The 20,890-nt window shown below is 40.6% G+C and overlaps 1 protein-coding gene across 6 annotated transcripts in view; it reads right to left on the bottom strand.

Moving 5' to 3' along the window:
* The window catches only part of LOC106991387 (ATP-binding cassette sub-family C member 4-like), a 589,015-nt gene that overhangs the window by 10,244 nt on the left and 557,881 nt on the right, over nt 1-20,890 (bottom strand). For 3 of the 6 annotated variants that reach the window (XM_060394634.1, XM_042254994.1, XM_042254995.1), the window contains exons 27-29: nt 15,126-15,215; nt 10,498-10,670; nt 9,975-10,080 (exon numbers count right to left, since the gene is read on the bottom strand). In XM_060394634.1, coding sequence (XP_060250617.1) covers nt 9,975-10,080; nt 10,498-10,670; nt 15,126-15,215 — 369 coding nt within the window. Of the gene's footprint in view, nt 1-4,411; nt 5,267-9,974; nt 10,081-10,497; nt 10,671-15,125; nt 15,216-20,890 lie in introns of all 6 variants that reach the window. The other 3 variants (XR_009595284.1, XM_060394635.1, XM_042254997.1) reach the window with 3 other exon arrangements.

Below are 20,890 nucleotides of genomic sequence, written 5' to 3'. Positions count from 1 at the left end.
ACAGGACTGGAAAACAGTCAGTTTTCATTCTAATCCAAAAGAAAGGTAATGCTAAAGAATGCTCAAACTACCGCAAAATTGCACTCATCTCACACGCTAGTAGAGTAATGCTCAAAATTCCCCAAGCCAAGCTGTTGGGGGCCAGCGTGAGGAACTCCGCCCATGGCAAAGGTCATGAGGAAGGAGGCTTGGCATACACAAAGGCGTGATCAAGCCTCAGGAAACCCCCTGTTCCCGAGCATCTACCCCAAAACCAGAGTCTGTTTTATGCTCTCACCTACACCTCTGACTTTGCAGGGGGCTCTCCCCCATAACCATTTCTCTCAGAGAAGGAGTTAACTTACAGCTCCAAGTCAATAAAAATTCCTGGGTGTGACAAGAGTGTTTCAGCTTAGGGACTCCTCTGAAGGTTATCTAGCCCACCTGTATAGGTTCGTCCGGCCACATGTGATTGTTTACAGCCTCCCAATCTGAGAGGCATGATATGTTTTAGACTTACTAAAGGCAAATTCTTTGGGGGAGTTGGAAATTATTAGTATAGTGGGTTGGTTAGGAATTATATTGGTGAAGGGTTCTTTCATTTGTTGTGTCAATAATTGCTGCTAATTCCTTGCCCTGGGTTGGACAAGGGTGTCTTAGGTCAAACCTCTCTGATGACAGACTAGCTTGTGTGACAGGATTATCCATACTCCTGCCACTACGCACATGATTGTTCACTACCTCTCAACCATAAATAGCACAGAGAGTTTTAGAGTATTTTGAGAGTCTTAATTAGCATAGGGCTTTTCTCATTGTTGAGTCAATGATTGCCACCAGGCCTCCATATCCTTAGGCACCTGGGAATATATTAATCAATGTATTTGGAATATAGAAAAGGAAATATAGTAGTTTTTAAGGTTAGCAATACTAGACTTTTTGAGTTAATGAATTTTCTCTTTTGTAATAGATTACTGTACTTTGTTATAAATCACTGTGTCCTTGCTATGTAAAAATGTAACTTTATCACTATCTTAAGACTAAATAGATCTTAAGGGAAGCATTGGTGAAAGGATTTTCATTTGTTGGGTTGATGGTTGTTGTTAAATCTCCATGTTCCCTGCCCTTATAATGAATATAACTAGCATATAGGAGAAATAAGTATTAACCTTTAAGCATATAGGAGAAATAAGTATTAACCTTTAAGATTAATTATGTTAACCTTGGGTTAAATAAATTCCTTTCTTGATTGTAACTCACTACACCCTCACCCTATAGGAATGCAACTTTATTCGGAGGGTGGTGCCTGGTTTAAGAAAAAACACCCTTGGAAGAAATAAGTTTTTGGTTGTCAGAAAGAAAGGATCATAAAATGTCAGCAGGTCTCACTCATGGCCAGAAGATGATGTAAAATCCCTAAGACCTTTTTATGTGAAGCACCTGATTTTGATAAAGGTCAGGACTGCTGACCCCCGCGTGACTCTGTATTCATCCCTATGTGTAACAAAAGGTATATAAGCAAACCCCAAAATGAAGAAATCGGATCAGTTTCCAGAAACACTGATACCCCCATGTCGTTCTTTCTTGCTCCCCATTTTTCTGGCTGAATTCCCATCTGGAGCATGGATGCTATTCCATGTAAACCAAGTTATTCAGCCTCTTTTTCTCCACTAATTTTCCTACTACACTATCCGTTTCTAATCTCTCTATATATCTGCAATTAAATATGTATTTTTCCAAGGACGCCAACGCTGTCACCACCTTCGAATTCCCTGGATCCCCCAGGGCTGGAGCAGGCTGGACCAGGCTGGACCAGGCTGGACCAGGCTTCAACAGTACGTGAACCATGAACTTCCAGATGTTCAAGCTGCTTTTAGAAAAGGCACAGGAACCAGATATCAAATTGCCAACATCTGCTGGATCATGGAAAAAGCAAGAGAGTTCCAGAAAAACATCTATTTCTGCTTTATTGACTATGCCAAAGCCTTTGACTGTGTGGATCACAATAAACTGCGGAAAATTCTGAGAGAGATGGGAATACCGGACCACCTGACCTGCCTCTTGAGAAATCTGTATGCAGGTCAGGAAGCAACAGTTAGAATTGGACATGGAACAACAGACTGGTTCCAAATAGGAAAAGGAGTACATCAAAGCTGTATATTGTCACCCTGCTTATTTAACTTCTATGCAGAGAACATCATGAGAAACGCTGAGCTGGAAGAAGCACAAGCTGGAATCAAGATTGCTGGAGAAGTATCAATAACCTCAGATAAGCAGATGGCACCATCCTTATGGCAGAAAGTGAAGAGGAACTAAAAAGCCTCCTGATGAAAGTGAAAGAGGAGAGTGAAAAAGTTGGCTTAAACCTCAACATTCAGAAAACTAAAATCATGGCATCTGGTCCCATCAGTTTATGGGAAATAGATGGGGAAACAGTGTCAGACTTTATTTTGGGGGGGCTCCTAAATCACTGCAGATGGTGACTGCAGCCATGAAATTAAAAGACACTTACTCCTTGGAAGAAAACTTATGAGCAACCTAGACAGTATATTCAAAAGCAGAGACATTACTTTGCTGACTAAGGTCCGTCTAGTCAAGGCTTTGGTTTTTCCAGTGGTCATGTATGGATGTGAGAGTTGGACTGTGAAGAAGGCTGAGAGCCAAAGAATTGATGCTTTTGAACTGTGGTGTTGGAGAAGACTCTTGAGAGTCCCTTGGACTGCAGGGAGATCCAACCAGTCCATTTTAAAGGAGAGCAGTCCTGGGTGTTCATTGGAAGGACTGATGCTAAAGCTGAAATTCCAATACTTTGGCCACCTCATGCGAAGAGTTGACTCATTGGAAAAGACCCTGATGCTGGAGGGATTGGAGGCAAGAGGAGAAGGGGACGACAGAGGATGAGATGGCTGGATGGCATTACCGACTCAATGGACATGAGTTTGGGGTAAACTCCGGGAGTTACTGATGGACAGGGAGGCCTGGCATGCTGCAATTCATGGGGTCACAAATAGTTGGACACAACTGAGTGACTGAGCTGAACTGAACCATAAATGAAACAGATAAGCAAAATAGACTTAATGCATGACACAGGGAACTATACCCAATAACCTGTAATTATCTATAGTGGAAAATATTCTGAAACCATATACACATATTTAGGTGAATCACTTTGCTATACATTTGCAACTAACAAAATGTTGCAAACCAACTATATCTAATGCTTACAAACAGGAGTAACACACAGCTAAAACACAATTGAGGAACACTTAAGTAAATTGTCATTAATTTCTAAATTGATTCTGCAAATATTTATTGCACATTTAAGTGCATTGATGGCATTTTGCTATATGCTATGGAAGATGAAATCACACATAAGCCACAGACCCTGCTCGAAGAGAGACGGTACTGAGGAAATAGAGAAGAAAATTTCAAGTGTCTATCATGCAGGAAAAAAAGCACAACAAGAAAGGTTTAGTAACAGAAGAGATGACTTCTGGTCAGAGGTTCTGAGGATGAGCTTCAAGGAGGAGAGAGGGCAATGAACTAGGCTATGAAGAAACGACAGGCATGGACCTTGTGGAAACAGGAGTGGGTGGGTGGACAGTGGTCATTCCAGACACATGGACTGTCATGGGCCAAGTGAACTGGAGATGAGCCTGGCAGCTCCTTAAGAGCAGGGTTATGTAGTTTTCTTTGTTCACTGTTGCATCTCAGGGCCCTGGCATTGTACAAGATAAGTAACAGGCACACAGTAGATGCCAGTTGGAAGTTCAATACAAATGAAACTAAATTCAGGACTTGACTGGGTGAGTGCTTAATGGTGTAGTTTGTGAAGACTACACCAATGAAGTGTAGATCAAGGGAACATGAGTCTAGCTGGCATGGGGAACAGCTAAGCCAGGGGATACAGGGATGACAGGATGAGGGATGTGGACCTGGAGGACCACAAGCTTCAGGTTGATGGCTAAAGACAAGACAGGATTGGAAAATGTCAGTTTTCTTTCCAATGCCAAAGAATGTTCAAACTACCACACAATGCACACATTTCACAAGCTAGCAAAGTAAAACTCAAAATCCTTCAAGCTAGGCTTCAATAGGATATGAACCAAGAACTTTCAGATGTTCAAGCTGGATTTAGAAAAGGCAGAGGAACTAGAGATAAAATTGCCAACATCCTTTGGATCTTAGAAAAAGTAAGATAATTCCAGAAAAATATCACCTTCTCTTTCATGGACTATGCTAAAGCCTTTGACCATGTGGATTACAAAAAAACTATGGAAAATTCTTCAAGAGATGGAAATACCAGACCTCCTTACCTGCCTCCTGAGAAACCTGTATGCAGGAGAAGAAGTAATAGTTAGAACTGGATATGAAACAACAGACTGGTTCGAAATTGGGAAAGAAAGAATGTGAAAGTGAAGTCTCATAGTCATACCTGACTCTTTGCGACTCCATGGAGAGTAGCCTGCACCAAGCTCCTCCGTCCAAGGGATTTTCAAGGTAAGAGTATTGGAGTGGGTTGCCATTTCCATCTCCAGGGAATCTTCCCAACCCAGGGATCGAACCCAGGTCTCTCACATTGTAGACAGATGCTTTACCATCTGAGCCACCAGGGAAGTCGTAATCAAAGCTATCACTGCAGATGGTGACTGCAGCCATGGAATTAAAAGACGCTTACTCCTTGGAAGAAAAGTTATGACCAACCTAGATAGTATATTCAAAAGCAGAGACATTACTTTGCCGACTAAGGTCCGTCTAGTCAAGGCTATGGTTTTTCCTGTGGTCATGTATGGATGCGAGAGTTGGACTGTGAAGAAGGCCGAGCACTGAAGAATTGATGCTTTTGAACTGTGGTGTGGAGAAGACTCTTGAGAGTCCCTTGGACTGCAAGGAGATCCAACCAGTCCATTCTGAAGGAGATCAGCCCTGGGATTTCTTTGGAAGGAATGATGCTAAAGTTGAAACTCCAGTACTTTGGCCACCTCATGCGAAGAGTTGACTCATTGGAAAAGACTCTGATGCTGGGAGGGATTGGGGGCAGGAGGAGAAGGGGATGACAGAGGATGAGATGGCTGGATGGCATCACTGACTCGATGGACGTGAGTCTGAGTGAACTCCGGGAGATGATGATGGACAGGGAGGCCTGGCGTGCTGCGATTCATGGGGTCGCAATGAGTCGGACACGACTGAGCGACTGAACTGAACTGATTGTCATCTTGCTTATTTAACTTCTATGACAAGTACATCATGTGAAATAGCGGGCTGGATGAACCACAAACTGGAATCAAGACTGCTGGGAGAAATGTTAAAAACGTCAGATATTCACATATCGCCATCTTTATGGCAGAAAGCAAAGAGAAACTAAAGAGTCTCTTGATGAAGGCAAAAGAGAGTGAAATAGCTAGCTTAAAACTCAACATTCAAAAACTAAGCTCATGGCATCTGGTCCCATCACTTCATGGCAAATAGATGGGGAAACAATGACAGATTTTATTTTCTTGGGGCTCCAAAATCACTGTAGAGGGTAACTGCAGCCTTAAGATTAAAAGACACTTACTCTTTGGAAGAAAAACTGTGACAAACCTAGACATCATATTAAAAAGCAGAGACATTACTTTGCTCACAAAGATCCATATAGTCAAAGGTATGGTTTTTCCAGTAGTCATGAATGGATGTGAGAGTTGGACCTTAAAGAAGGCTGAGTGATGAAGAGCTGAGTGCTTTTGAACTGCAGTGTTAGAGAAGACTCCTGAGAGTCCCTTGGACTGCAAGGAGATCAAACCTGTCAATCCTAAAGGAAATCAACCCTGAATATTCATTCAAGGACTGATGCTGAAGCTCCAATGCTTGGCCACCTGATGTGAAGAGCTGACTCTTTAGAAATGACCCTGATTCTGGGAAAGACTGAGGGAAGGAGGAGCAGGGGACAACACAGGACAAGATGGTTGGATGACATCACTGACTCAATGGACATGAGTTTGAACAAACTCTAGGAGATGGTGAAGGTCAGGGAAGCATAGTGTGCTGCAGTACATTGGGTCACCAGGATTTGGACATGACTGAGCAACTGAACAACAACAAAACAAAACCATACCCTTCTGTCTTTGTGCGAATATATTCACCAGTGCAAAAAAAATTTACTTGTTACAAGAAATGGCAGCCCACTTCAGTATTCTTGCCTGGAGAATCACCATGGTCAGACAAGCCTGGCAGGCTATAGTCCATAGGGTGGCACAAGTCAGACACAACTTAGCAACTAAACAACACCTTCAGTACCTATAACCACAGGACTTCATGGTGACAAGCCTGCGGGTTATGCCCTTCATCAGTACTTGTCACTTCCTCAGCCCCTCCCTCAGGCTGGCTGCCCGCCCTCTGGAGCATCAGGTTTTGCAGCAGGTCGACTCATCTCATGTCCACATTAAAGCTTTCAGAACAGTCACCTGCTTTCCAGAAAGGAAAGAGGGACAGGGGTCCCTTGGAGATATTGGGGGTTTACTTTCAGAATACCAGAATGTAGTGAATATCACAATAAAGTCAGTTATACAAAATTTCTGGTTTCCCAGGCTGTATAAAAGTTATGTTTGGACTACACTGTAGCCTAGCAAGTGTGCAGTAGCATTATGCCTGAGAAAACAATGCACAGACCTTAATTTAAAAAATAATTTATTGCTCATGGGTGTACCTATGGGTGATTCTTGTTGATGTATGACAGAAAACAGCAAAATTATGTAAAGAAATTATCTTTCAATTAAAAGATTAATTAAAATAATAATAACAATACATTGCTAAAAAACACTAACCATCATCATAGACTTCAGGAAGTATCACTGAAGATAGCTGATCACAGATCACCATAACAAATGTAATGATACTGAAAAAGTTTGACATATTTTGAGAATTACCAAAAGGTGATATAGACACAGAGTAAGCACACGCTGTTGGAAAAATGGTACCTACAAACTTTCTCAATTTGCTAACAAACCTTTAATTTGTAAAAAAAAAAAAAAAAAAAAATTAAAAAAAGTACTATCTGGCAACTTCAATAAAACAAGACATACTTGTATTTCTAACGCAGGCAATAAAGAAACTGATTCAAACATCAAAGGTTATGCATGTAAGAATTAAAGATTTTAAAATTTAAAAAATAAAAAACTAAAAAAAAAAAAAAAATAAAATAAAATAAAATAAAATTTAAAAAATAAAATAAAATAAAATAAAAATAAAAGAACATTATTTGTTATTTGTGATGATTTGCTAAATTGAAAACCAACCAGTAATCAGAAGCTATAGAACAAAATATAAAGTTTACACCTGTGGTGGATGGAGCACAGATGACAATCCCCAACTCTGAAGCTGGGGGGGGTGTATGTATCTTTGTCCCCTAAGGTCTAATCCTGCTATTCTTACAAGAGGAGGCAGCAACCACAACCATTTCAGACCAAGATGTAAACAAGTGACTGAGTTTGCATCTCCTGGTGGGATCTCCCTGTGACATCACCGATAAACTCAATCAGGGAGGCCTAAACTGAAGGTCTCCCAATACAGGAGAGGGAAGGGCAGCTCCACAGTGAAGAACAAGGTCATCACGGAAAACAAGTCCAGTCCCTGCAAAGGTGACAGGCTCCAAAGAGAACCCTCATATTTCTCTTCTCTCTCTGCCTTCCCTGTTCACTTGGATGCTCAGTCTCTACATCCAGACACGAGCATTGACTTCTCTCTCTCCCCTCAGATACTGTAGTCAATTCATCACTTTGCTCCTCTTCCCTATCGCCCCCAAATCCAACCATCTCACCATTTCCACTGCAGGCACCTTAGTCTCAGCCACCAACAGTCAAGAGAGAGCACAAGTGCGAGAGAGAGGGAACACTGCATTTGGAGAATTGAAGACCATCACTGTGGTCTTAGCTGTAAAGGAAGGAGGGGGAGCAGAGTGGGACAAAACTAGAAAGGTGGGGAGGGACTGGGCTGTAAATTGCTTTGTTAAAGCACATTAGAGATTTGTACACTGATCAACTGAGAAAAAATTGAGGTTACAGAAATTTACCAGGAGATAGGCTTCCCTGGTGGCTCAGATGGTAAAGAATCTGCCTGCAATGTGGGAGAACCGGGTTCAGTCTCTGGGTTGGGATGATCCCATGTAGTAGGAAATGGCAACCCACTCAGAATTCTTGCTTGGAACATCCCATAGACAGAGGAGTCTGGCAAGCTACAATTCATGGGTTGTAAAGAGTCAGACACGACTGAGCAAGTAACACACATGAGTAAGTAAAGCATTAAATAAATTGAACATACTTTGATAACAGCAACAAAGCTGATTGGTTCAGGGGATACAGACATTCAAATCTGTGATTCAGGTGCAGAGGGATAAGACTGAGAACTGAGCAGCGGAGAGGCTTTCAAAACTCTGTCCTTCCTCACTGTTTCCTTAACCAATCACCATTTCAAGGTGACAGCATCTCTAAGAATTAGATACTGTTTATTATTGATTATTACCTATTTTGTGTGGACCATCAAAATACCTAAATATATCTTGCATTCTTTTGGGACTGACTTCCCTTGTGGCTCAGACAGTAAAGAATCTGTCTGCAGTGCAGAAGAACTGGGTTCAATCCTTGAGCTGGGAAGATTCCATGCAGAAGGGAATGGTTAGCCACTCCAGTATTCTTGCTTGGAGAATCCCATGGACAGAGAAGCCTGGCAGGCTACAGTCCATAGGGTCACAAAGAGTCAGACATGACTGATTGACAAGCACATTCTTTTGGGATTATACGCAGCCAAAGGTTTTCCTTTGAGCCATGCTTTCTATATCATTTTATAAAGCCACACTCTATCATTTACTGAAACTCAGCGAGCAGCAGAGGGAAACAACAAAGAGAAGATGAAAAGAGATAAGGAATAGAGGGAGGAAGGAAAGGAAGATAAGGGAGGAAATATTAAATAACTGAGAGGAAAAAGCCAACCAAATCTGGAGGGAAGATATCCAGATAGATATCCAGAGACCAAAGCTTGGAGCCTACTGCATGTGCAGTGCCTTGATCCACTGTGTAAGAGACTTGCTGGTTGTTTATCTACAGTCTTTCAGCCTTGATTTGCCTGCCTTTCTAAACGCTCACCTGTGATGCACAGGTTCTGTCTCTGCAATCACATTTCAGAGGCTCTTTGGGAAGCTGGCCTCTTTTTAGGTTGTGCCAGTAAGTGAGCACTAGAGGGAGACTGAAAGTGGGACAGAGCTAATGTTCTATCTGACCTGCTGTTCCTGGTCACCTCAGCAGTGGGACCTGACACCATCTCCCAGCTTCTATTAGCACATGGAGAAATAGCCTCATCCTGCTTCCTCAGCGCATATGACCAGCAACTGGGCCTCTCCTTGGAGGTTTGAGCACCAACTGTAGGGCCTCTCTTCTGAGTTCTTAGGTCTGGAGATCTGTCCTAGGACACGGTAGCTGCTTCCTAAAATCATTACCCCAGTGTTTCCTTTCATTTTTCTAGACTCTAATTCTTATGTAGCAATTTTCCTATATTAAATCCTTTCAGGAGAAATACTGTTTTTCTCATGAGGCTCTTTCTTTTCATGGACTCCCTTCTGACAGCAAGAGCTGAAAAATTCTGCAACCTTAGCCAACAATCTCCTGACAATCTAAATGAGAGGTTAATTTTTTGATTAAGGGAATCGAAAAATACTGAAACAACTGTGACACAGTGAAAATGACTATATTCTAGCCTCTTGAAATATGAAGCTATAACTTGGGTTTGGAATATTTTCATGGCTGGCTGTCTTAAAAAATGACAATTCAAATATAGGAATATTATATAAAATATAAGATTATTGGATATATTATTTAATAGCACATTTTGAAAGTAAAGTTCATTACTCGAGTTATTTCAGGAATGAGAAGAGAAAATTAAATTGCTGGAGTTTTCTATCAAGTTTTACAAGGAAGGATTAGTGCAAAATTGAATATAGGTGAAAACAACTAAAATGGTGAGAGTCTTACCAGTATCCGTTCACAGCCAATAACGGTGCTCAACCTGTGTGTGATGGTTAGCACAGTGCACTGGGCAAATTTCTCATGAATTTTTTTTTGTATTAACTTATCAGTTCTGGAATCAGAGAAGTTGTTATACTTCAGTGAAGACAGGAAAGGCAGATTAGAGTTAAAAATTAAAAATCAATACTTTAACATTTAATATTTGTTCCTAAAAAACTAAGTTTAAAAAGTCTATTTAGAAATTTACCATTTTCCATAAAGTGATGGAAAATAGCCTTCCCTTGAAACTGTTTGAAACTATCAGGAGCTGGATTTAGGAAGCCAGCTCTCTTAGGATGCCTCATAGCAACATTAACAGCATTTAACTGTCTTGGTTTCTTCCCTTGTTTTCCTGTGTTTGTGATTAATATTATTAAAAGATATCTGTGGGCCAAAGAGAGCATAGAAACATTTCTCAGCATCACTAAATGTTTTCCATTTACCACATTTACAATTTGGATTCCAGTTTTCGTGGACCTCAGCTCCATACCTTGGATCCACATTGGATGTGGCTTTGTCAAGAATCAAAATCTGATTTTTCCTGAGAATAGCCCTGGCAAGGCACACTAGTTGTCTCTGTCCAACACTCAAATTCAATCCTGATTCTGCTAATTTGGTATCTATTTTACCAGGAAGACCTTGGATGGCTTCTTTAAGTTGTACCTGTGGATACAGAAAGAACAACATTTCAAAAACAAACTGCTGCTGAAGTAGACAAGCCTCTTAGACGTTAGAGCTTTGAAGTCCTCATGACTTTTGTATCTTACATGTATAGTCACGTGATGGGAAAAGCTGTTTCCAATTAGTGTTCACTGAGAAAGATGGTTGGTAGTGTCAAGTCAGGACAGAAAGATCTCAGTGTCCCCCATCCCTGCCACATGCCATCCACCAACAACCCCCACCTAGGAATTAGTTCAGAAAGTCTCAAAAGTTGAAGCTATTTCTCCCAATGTGGGTTAAACATAAATCTAAAAGGATTTTTATGGTTGAATCAACTTTACCAAAGTACATTTTGCATAGGAGTTGGTACACTAAAAGGAAACTTCAAAAAATTACAGAAAGTTTGGTTCTTTAAAGATATAATATTATTAACAGCTTACAATTTTTTAACATTTAAAATAATACAAATTTAAACAATGGAAAACTTCATCTTATACATTAGTAATCCTGGAACATTTCCCAAGCTTAGTCTATAAATAGTGGACCAGTCAAGTGCATTTTCTTCAATATCATAAATGTCTTCCAGTGAATGAAAACTCTAAAAAAACAAGATGAATATTGCATCTTATCTCCCCCACAATATGGATATAGGTCATGTTCATACTAATCTTCATAAAATTATACTCATAAGATTAAAGAAACTAATTCTTTAACCGCCAAATATAATCTGAAAGTACACTTGGTGATAGGGGTCAGGTCAATGAATATTCATTTTGGAGAAATATTATGGAGCAAGAAGCAAACTCAGGCTGTACTTAAAGTGAAAGAACAAAGAAGAAATACACTTCAAATTAAGAAACCAACAGATTGATGGCCAATAAGTTATGTGACACAGTACAATGTTAGATAACAAAACACCAAGGGTGAATGAGTAGCATTTTTGTGATATCCTAAATGCTGGACCACTTCCATGAATGTGATCCTGAACTGTGCTCCTGCTGGAGTTCAATCCCTAGAAAGCAGAATTCTGAGTTAGGATTAAATATGGTATTGGTATTTAGTGATAGCATAAAAGGTGTACAAACTCTAAAGGGTAAGATTTGGATTGTGGTGCAAGTGGTTGGTCTTTGTTAAGACTGACATTCTAACTATAAGGAAATAATCTCACACTTACTCCTGAGTTGTATGACATCACATAACTAATCTGTTGTTGTTTTTTTTATTTTCCTTCAGGTTGTCCATATCTGCTTCACGATGAATAAGAGTTGTAAGGGGAAGTGTTTTTCATAAAATGCAGTTTTCTGAGACACTGCATTTATTTATGAATCAGGGATGGTTATGAGAATAATATGAACATCAAGGCCCTCTGTAGTGTAATCATAAAATCCAGGTATAAAGTCTTAGAATGGAAGAAAAGGGCAATAGATGCAATAGACAATAATAACTAGAAGCTATAACTGGAGAATCTGAACACATTAGACAATAATGTAATATTACTATTTTATTTCTTAGTCCAGAAAATTGTGTTAGATTATGCAAGAGAATGTCCTTGAAAAGGACAGAGATTGTGTCTCTTGATGACTGTGATAGACCCAGAATCTGCAACGATGCCTGTCTAAGAAGCTGTCAGAGATATTTGTTGGCTGTGTGAAGGCAGAAGTGAATCTCATCATATGACATATCCATTCCTATAAATTAGAAAGTAAATCCATAAAGACAGGTTATATATAACACTATTATTACATGTTAAAGGATTATATTCTTATAATAATTAACTGGCTCCAGAATATCACAATGTCACACTATAACTGTGGAAAGTATATAAAAATTATAATCTAAGGAAAATGGAGCAAATAATACTGATCAAAACTATACATCTCAATATGAAACACTTCAGATCATTTTTGAGGTTGGGAAAATAATGGAATATAGCAAAATTGAAAAATAATAAACTGAACTTATAAGGTACCCTATTTCTATCATCATAAATATTTTTAAAGAAGTAACCTGTGTGTAGTATATCTAGTAGGTGCCAACACCTCTCACAGGAGGTTAACATAGATGTTAGGTGCTTTCTATATTTCAGGGACCTTCTTACTTCTCAAAAAGAAAGGCTGGTGAGGGCTGGAGGAGAGAGGGAAATGAAGTCAACAGATGGGGAAGAGCTTTTACTAGAGCAGGGCCAGCAGTAAAGGAAGTAAAGGGAAGCCTGTTCACCCAACACAAGGTGCCAGGAAATGGACATGTGAGCTGTCCCACAGCAAGGACTGAACCACGTGGTTCCTGATGCACAGGCTGCTGATGCCCAGATTTCTGTATCTTGGTTTCCTGTGTGATGAGACACACTTGTGCAGTAACAGATACTATCAATGCTGGATTTGTGTAACACAAAATTTTTTTAAAGAAATAAGCCATACTTCTCTAAAAGAAGAAATCAACCAAATATTTAGTACCTATTTATCAAGGGCTTAGAGGAAAAAAACAGAATGGGGAAGACTAGAGATCTCTTCAAGAAAATTAGAGATACCAAGGGAACATTTCATGCAAAGATGGACTTGATAAAGGACAGAAATGGTCTGGACCTAACAGAAGCAGAAGATATTAAGAAGAGGTGGCAAGAATACAGAGAAGAACTGTACAAAAAAGATCTTCACGACCCAGATAACCACGATGGTGTGATCACTCATCTAGAGCCAGACATCCTGGAATGTGAAGTCAAGTGAGCCTTAGAAAGCATCACTATGAACAAAGCTATTGGAGGTGATGGAATTCCAGGTGAACTACTTCAAACCCTAAAAGATGATGCTATGAAAGTGCTGCACTCAATATGCCAACAAATTTGGAAAACTCAGCAGTGGCCACAGGACTGGAAAAGGTCAGTTTTCACTCCAATCCCAAAGAAAGCCAATGCCAAAGAATGCCCAAACTACCACACAATTGCACTCATCTCACACGCTAGTAAAGTAATGCTCAAAATTCTCCAAGCCAGGCTTCAGCAATATGAAAACTATGAACTTCCTGATGTTCAAACTGGTTTTAGAAAAGGCAGAGGAAACAGGGATTAAATTGCTAACATCCACTGGATCACGGAAAAACGAAGAGAGTTCCAGAAAAGCATCTATTTCTGCTTTATTGACAATGCCAAAGCCTTTGACTGTGTGGATCACAATAAACTGTGGAAAATTCTGAAAGAATGGGAATACCAGACCATCTGACCTGCCTCTTGAAAAACCTACATGCAGGTCAGGAGGCAACAGTTAGAACTGGACATGGAACAACAGACTGGTTCCAAATAGGAAAAGGAGTACATCAAGGCTGTATATTGTCACCCTGCTTATTTAACTTATATGCAGAGTACATCGTGAGAAATGCTGGACTGGAAGAAAAACAAGCTGGAATCAAGATTGCCGGGAGAAATACCAATAACCTCAGATAGAAAGATGACACCACTCTTATGGCAGAAAGTGAAGAGGAACTAAACAGCCTCTTGATGAAAGTAAAAGAGGAGAGTGAAAAAGTTGGCTTAAAGCTCAACATTCAGAAAACGAAGATCATGGCATCCGGTCCCATCACTCCATGGGAAATAGATGGAGAAACAGTGAAAACAGTGTCAGATTTTATTTTGGGGGGCTCTAAAATTACTGCAGATGGTGACTGCAGCCATGAAATTAAAAGATGCTTACTCCTTGGAAGAAAAGTTATGACCAACCTAGATAGCATATTCAAAAGCAGAGACATTACTATGCCGACTAAGTTCTGTCTAGCCAAGGCTATGGTTTTTCCAGTAGTCATGTATGGATGTGAGAGTTGGACTGTGAAGAAGGCTGAGCACCGAAGAATTGATGCTTTTGAACTGTGGTGTTGGAGAAGACTCTTAAGAGTCCCTTGGACTGCAAGGAGATCCAACCAGTCCATTCTGAAGGAGATCAACCCTGGGATTTCTTTGGAAGGAATGATGCTAAAGCTGAAACTCCAGTACCTTGGCCACCTCATGCGAAGAGCTGACTCATTGGAAAAGACTCTGATGCTGGGAGGGATTGGGGGCAGGAGGAGAAGGGGTCGACCGAGGATGAGATGGCTGTATGGCATCACTGACTCGATGGACGCAAGTCTGAGTGAACTCCGGGAGTTGGTGATGGACAGGGAGGCCTGGTGTGCTGCAATTCACGGGGTTGCAAAGAGTCGGTCATGACTGAGTGACTGAACTGAACTGAACTGAAGGACAAAATAATGTATCTGGTTGCTTTGGGGTCTATAGAAAAAGCTAAAATGAAAACATGGGGAATTCTTTTGTTGGTTTTCATTATCAATATACACATTTTGAGTGTACCCATCTTATCACTGTTTTCCTAGAAAGTAAGCAGTTAAAATGATAAGCTTCCCTTAATTACCTGCAATGCTATGAATGTACACACACAGATACTGGTGCTAACAAGTTAATCATGTTACATAAATTACCTCTTCTAAGACATTCCACAGTTCCTTCTCCAAATACTCATTAAAGGGATCCAGATTTTTCCTCATTGTTCCAGTGAATAAAACAGGTTCCTAAATACCGCAAAATAGTGAATGTTATTACCTTAATCTTTTTTTCATTTTAAACCAATGCTTATAGAAAATAATGAAAATACAAAATAACGAAATTCACTGCAACTACTAACATTAAAGTTTCAAATGTATGTTTACCAAACAGTATCTCTAAAATAGTTTTTCATTGTACAAATTGTGCTACAAAGAGTCCTCTGGACTATTAAACATTAAAAGAAGAAAATGTCTAAGAAGTGTTTTCATCTTTAAAAAAAATGAAAAGAAAGGAAATTTTTATTTTTTTTAATTTCCATTCTGGTAATAAATATCTGCTTAAACACGCACACAAACTGACATTATAATCTTATGAGAAACTTTACATCAAGATCTACATAAATTAACTGTCAATCCTGGTATGACTGGGAAATATCAGCTACATTCATTGAGGTGTGTGCTTCAAAGCAAAACCATTCAATATACATATTGGCAATGAAGAATAAACTAGGATATTTTCTCCATTGGTCAGACTGTCTTCTAGGATCTGGAATCTCTCTCCAGATGTGAATGGAACACTCCTACACCTCAAAAGAGAATGTCAGCTCCTGGGGCCTGAGGCACCTCTGTCCATGGAGAGATCACCTCTGATTCTGCATCAGCTGGACCCCACGTTCTCTCACCTGTGTGTCAGGATGACTTGCCTTGCAGACCCTTGTTACTAACTGCAAGGCCAGGAAGACCTGAAACCCACTGTGATGTGAGCCATAATAAAATTATTTAAATAGCTTTTCCTATTCATCTACTTTCCTATTCATCATCAGGAGGAGCCAAAAGTAAATATACACCTCCTGAGTTTCAAGAGAATATTGTACATAAGCCCACGTAGGCCATTTGCATTTCCCTCTGGAAGGCTCTAGTAAGCCATATCACAAGAATATGGGCAGCAGAGAAGAGCCCAAGAGGCTCCGTTCAGTGAAGGGGGCAGAACAAGGGGAGGTACACGTGTGGGAACAAGAGGAGACCTGACTGTTCCACAAGTGCCCGGAACTGCTCCGAATCCCCAGCCTCAAAATCCTGCCTGGACTTGGGGCAAAACATTCCTCCTCACTTCACAAAAGCCTGAGACTAAAGATGAATACAGACATTTCTTTTCCCTAGTCATGAAGAAGAATGACACTCTGACAGTCTCCTGTATCTTCTTTCAATATTGTCTCTGTTTTAAGTCTGGTGAGAGAGAAATGAATGCAGAAGACTCAGGGTGTGCCACCAAAAAATGCACATCCCTAAACAAAATTGAAAATTAAAAAGACATTATAAAAGGAGCTTTATTTGCACAAAGTTGATTAAATGGTCAATATGCCTCCAAAGCAGTGAAATCACTGGTCATACATTTCAAAACGATTACTGAACTGAAAAATCCCGAGACCCCAAAATTAAGGTCTACCTTGAAATTCTTGAATTTAGGATCAAAGAATAAACAATCATCTGTGCAATGGTAAGAGTTCCTTGTTAGGGGAATAACCATCATTCTACTTCAGATTTTCACAGAACTTTTTTATTCTTTGTAATTATCAACCTTAAGATTCCAACATGCAGGCAATTTCCCATTCTTCAGCTGTTTCCATGAGGTTAAAACAGATGACATGGGAGAGAGGGAAAGATGGCGGAGGAATAGGATGGGAAGACCACTTTCTCCCCCACAAAATCCTCAAAAGAACATTTCAACGCCGAGCAAACTCCACAAAACAACTTCTGTAGGCTGGCAGAGGACATCAGGCAACCAGAAAAGCAGACCATTGTCTTCAAAAACAGGTAGGAAAAAATATAAAAGACGAGAAAGGAGACAAAGGAGGTGGGGAGGGAGCTCCGTCCCGGGAAGGGAAGCCCGTCCCGGGAAGGGAATTTTAAGAAGAGAGGTTTCCAAACACCAGGAAACACTCTCCCTGCCGAGTCTGTGGCAAGCCTTGGAAACACAGAGGGCAACATAATAGGAAGGGAAAAATAAAGAAATCATTAAAACCAAGAGATTATAAGCCCATCAGTAACTCCCCCAGCGGAAAAGCAGCACAGACGCCTGCATCCGCCATTGGGAAGTGGGGGCAGGGCAGGGACCCGCGGGAGGCTTGGGCTGCAGAGCTTTGTAAGAATCGGGCAGGAACGCCCCACGCCCAACCAGAACGATCTAACTTGGGCTAGCAAACCAGACTGTGGGATAGCTACCAAGCGAAAAGCTCGAACATAAGACACCGCCAGGACCGAGCACAGAACAAAGGATGGAACGGAAAAAGCCGGCTGCAGACGATCCCCCGCCGGGGACAGGCAGCCAGAGCCGTAAGGACTGGAAAGGGGCAATTGCAGACCCGGAGAGACTTTACTTACCTGACTGCAAGCAGGCTCCTTTGCTAAGACTTCTGGGGGTGCTGGACAGTCACCATCTGCCTCATGGGGGGCGCCAGCGGTCCACCCAGAAAGCTGAGCAGCAGCGGCAGAAAAGGAGACAAGCCGCGGCGATAGCGCTCGCCAAACTCCTGAGCTACTCAGACCTGGGAAGGGCACAAAGCGCAGTCCCAGCCGAATCTGTGCCTCTGAGGGCTGCCTGAGTGCCGAACCTGAGAGGCTTGGACCGGGGAAGTGCACGCAGCCTAGGGCCGGCCCCAGACAGTTCCCAGCTGAGCATCGTAGAGCTGGAGAGGTTTGTGCGCCTCGAGAAGGGACAGGTCAAGTGGGGCTGAGATACTGTGTGCACACGACAGTGCTATTTGTTTGCAGTATCCCCCCTCCCCAAAGCGCGACTAAACTAGTGAGCCTAAAAAACCAGCAAACAGAAGAAGTTAAACAGAGGGAACCACCTTGGAAGTGATCCCACACGGCCCATAACATCAGAGAAGGGCCAGTATATTTTTACTATTTTTAAAATCATTCCTTTTTTGTTTGTTTGTTTTTTTTTCCCTTTTTTCTAACTTTTTTTAATTGTTAAGTCTTCTATTTCTCCTCTAATTTTTATTTCTATAACCTACTATTACTATTAAAAAAAAAAGACTTTTTTTTTTTTTTAAAGGCAAACACCATATATAGTCTTTGGATGGTTGTTGGTGGGGTTTTTTGTTTGTTTGTTTGTTTGTTTTGTTTCTTTTTTTAAATAATTTCTTTTCTTCTTTCTTCCTTTTTCCTTCTGCTTTTCTTTAATATTATATCTTTGAAAATCCAACCTCTACTCTAGATTTTTAACCGTTGCTCTTAGGTTTTTGTTGTCAATTTTGTACATTTAAAAACCCAAACTTCACTACCCAAGTTTAACCTGAGAGCTAGATTACTGGCTTGACCACTCTCTCCTCCTTTGGACTCTCCTTTTTCTCCACCAGGTGGCCTCTGTCTCTTTTCTCCCCTAGCTCTTCTCTATCCAACTCTGAATCTCTGTGTGTTCCAGACGGTGGAGAACACCTAAGGAACTGGTTACTGGCAGGATTTGTCTCTCTCCTACTCATTCCTCTCTCTTGTCCTCCTGGTCACCTCTGTCTACTTCCTCCCTCTCCTCTTCCCCGAATAACTCTGTAAATACCTCTGAGCGGTCCAGACTATAGAGTGCACATAAGGAAGTGACTACTGGCTACCTTGCTCTCTCCTCTTTTGATCTCACCACATCTCATTCCAGTTACCTCTAACTACCCCCTCCATCTTCTCTTCTCCTTGTAACTCAGTGAACCTCTCTGAGTGTCCCTCAATGTGGAGAAACTTTTCATCTTTAACCTAGATGTTTTATCATCGGTGCAGTATAGATGGAGGAGTCTAGAGGCTACTGTAAAAATAAAACTGAAAACCAGAAGCAGGAGGCTTAAATACAAAGCCTGAAAACATTACAGAACTCTTGAATTCAGGGAACATTAAGCAATAGGAGCTCATCAAATGCCTTCATACCTACACTGAAACCAAGCTCCACCCAAGGGCCAACAAGTTCCAAAACAAGACATACCACGCAGATTCTCCAGCAACACAGGAACACTCCCCTGAGCTTCAATATACAGGCAGCTCAAAATTATCCCAAAACCTTTGATGTCTCATAACCCATTACGGGTCACTCCACTGCACTCCAGAGAGAAGAAACTCAGCTCCACCCACCAGAACTCCAACACAAGCCTCCCTAACCAGGAAACCTTGACAAGCCACTGATAGAACCCCACCCACAGTGAGGAAGCTCCATAATAAAGAGAACTCCACAAATTACCAGAATATAAAAAGGCCACCCCAAATGCAGCAATATAACCAAGATGAAGAGACAGAGGAGTACTCAGCAGGTAAAGGAACAGGAGAGTTGCCCACCAAACCAAACAAAAGAGGAAGAAGTAGGGAATCTACCTGAGAAGGAATTCCAAATATTGATAGTGAAAATGATCCAAAATCTTGAAATCAAAATGGAATCACAGATAAATAGCCTAGAGACAAGGATTGAGAAGATGCAAGAAAGGTTTAACAAGGACCTAGAAGAAATAAAAAAGAGTCAAAATATAATGAATAACGCAATAAATGAGATCAGAAACACTCTGGAGGCAACAAATAGTAGAATAACGGAGGCAGAAGATAGGATTAGTGAAATAGAAGATAGAATGGTAGAAATAAATGAATCAGAGAGGAAACAAGAAAAACGAATTAAAAGAAACGAGGACAATCTCAGAGACCTCCAGGACAATATGAAACGCTCCAACATTCGAATTATAGGAGTCCCAGAAGAAGAAGACAGAAAGAAAGATCATGAGAAAATCCTTGAGGAGATAATAGTTGAAAACATCCCTAAAATGGGGAAGGAAATAATCACCCAAGTCCAAGAAACACAGAGAGTTCCAAATAGGATAAATCCAAGGCAAAACACCCCAAGACACATATTAATCAAATTAACAAAGATCAAACACAAAGAACAAATATTAAAAGCAGCAAGGGAAAAACAACAAATAACTCACAAGGGGATTCCCATAAGGATAACAGCTGATCTTTCAATAGAAACTCTTCAGGCCAGGAGGGAATGGCAAGATATACTTAAAGTGATGAAAGACAATAACCTACAGCCCAGATTACTGTACCCAGCAAGGATCTCACTCAAATACGAAGGAGAAATCAAAAGCTTTACAGACAAGCAAAAGCTGAGAGAATTCAGCACCACCAAACCAGCTCTCCAACAAATTCTAAAGGATATTCTCTAGACAGGAAACACAAAAGGGTGTATAAACCCGAACCCAAAACAATAAAGTAAATGGTAACGGGATCATACTTATCAATAATTACCTTAAACGTAAATGGGTTGAATGCCCCAACCAAAAGACAAAGACTGGCCGAATGGATACAAAAACAAGACCCCTCTATATGCTGCTTACAAGAGACCCACCTCAAAACAAGGGACACATACAGACTGAAAGTGAAGGGCTGGAAAAAGATATACCACGCAAATAGAGACCAAAAGAAAGCAGGAGTGGCAATACTCATATCCGATAAAATAGACTTTAAAACAAAGGCTGTGAAAAGAGACAAAGAAGGCCACTACATAATGATCAAAGGAACAATCCAAGAAGAAGATATAACAATTATAAATATATATGCACCCAATATAGGAGCACTGCAATATGTAAGACAAATGCTAACAAATATGAAAGGGGAAATCAACAATAACACAATAATAGTGGGAGACTTTAATACCCCACTCACACCTATGG

This window comes from Ovis aries, chromosome 10, assembly GCF_016772045.2.
Source record: "Ovis aries strain OAR_USU_Benz2616 breed Rambouillet chromosome 10, ARS-UI_Ramb_v3.0, whole genome shotgun sequence".
In the NCBI taxonomy this organism is placed as follows: domain Eukaryota; kingdom Metazoa; phylum Chordata; class Mammalia; order Artiodactyla; family Bovidae; genus Ovis; species Ovis aries.
This window is presented reverse-complemented; position numbering and strand designations above follow the sequence as displayed.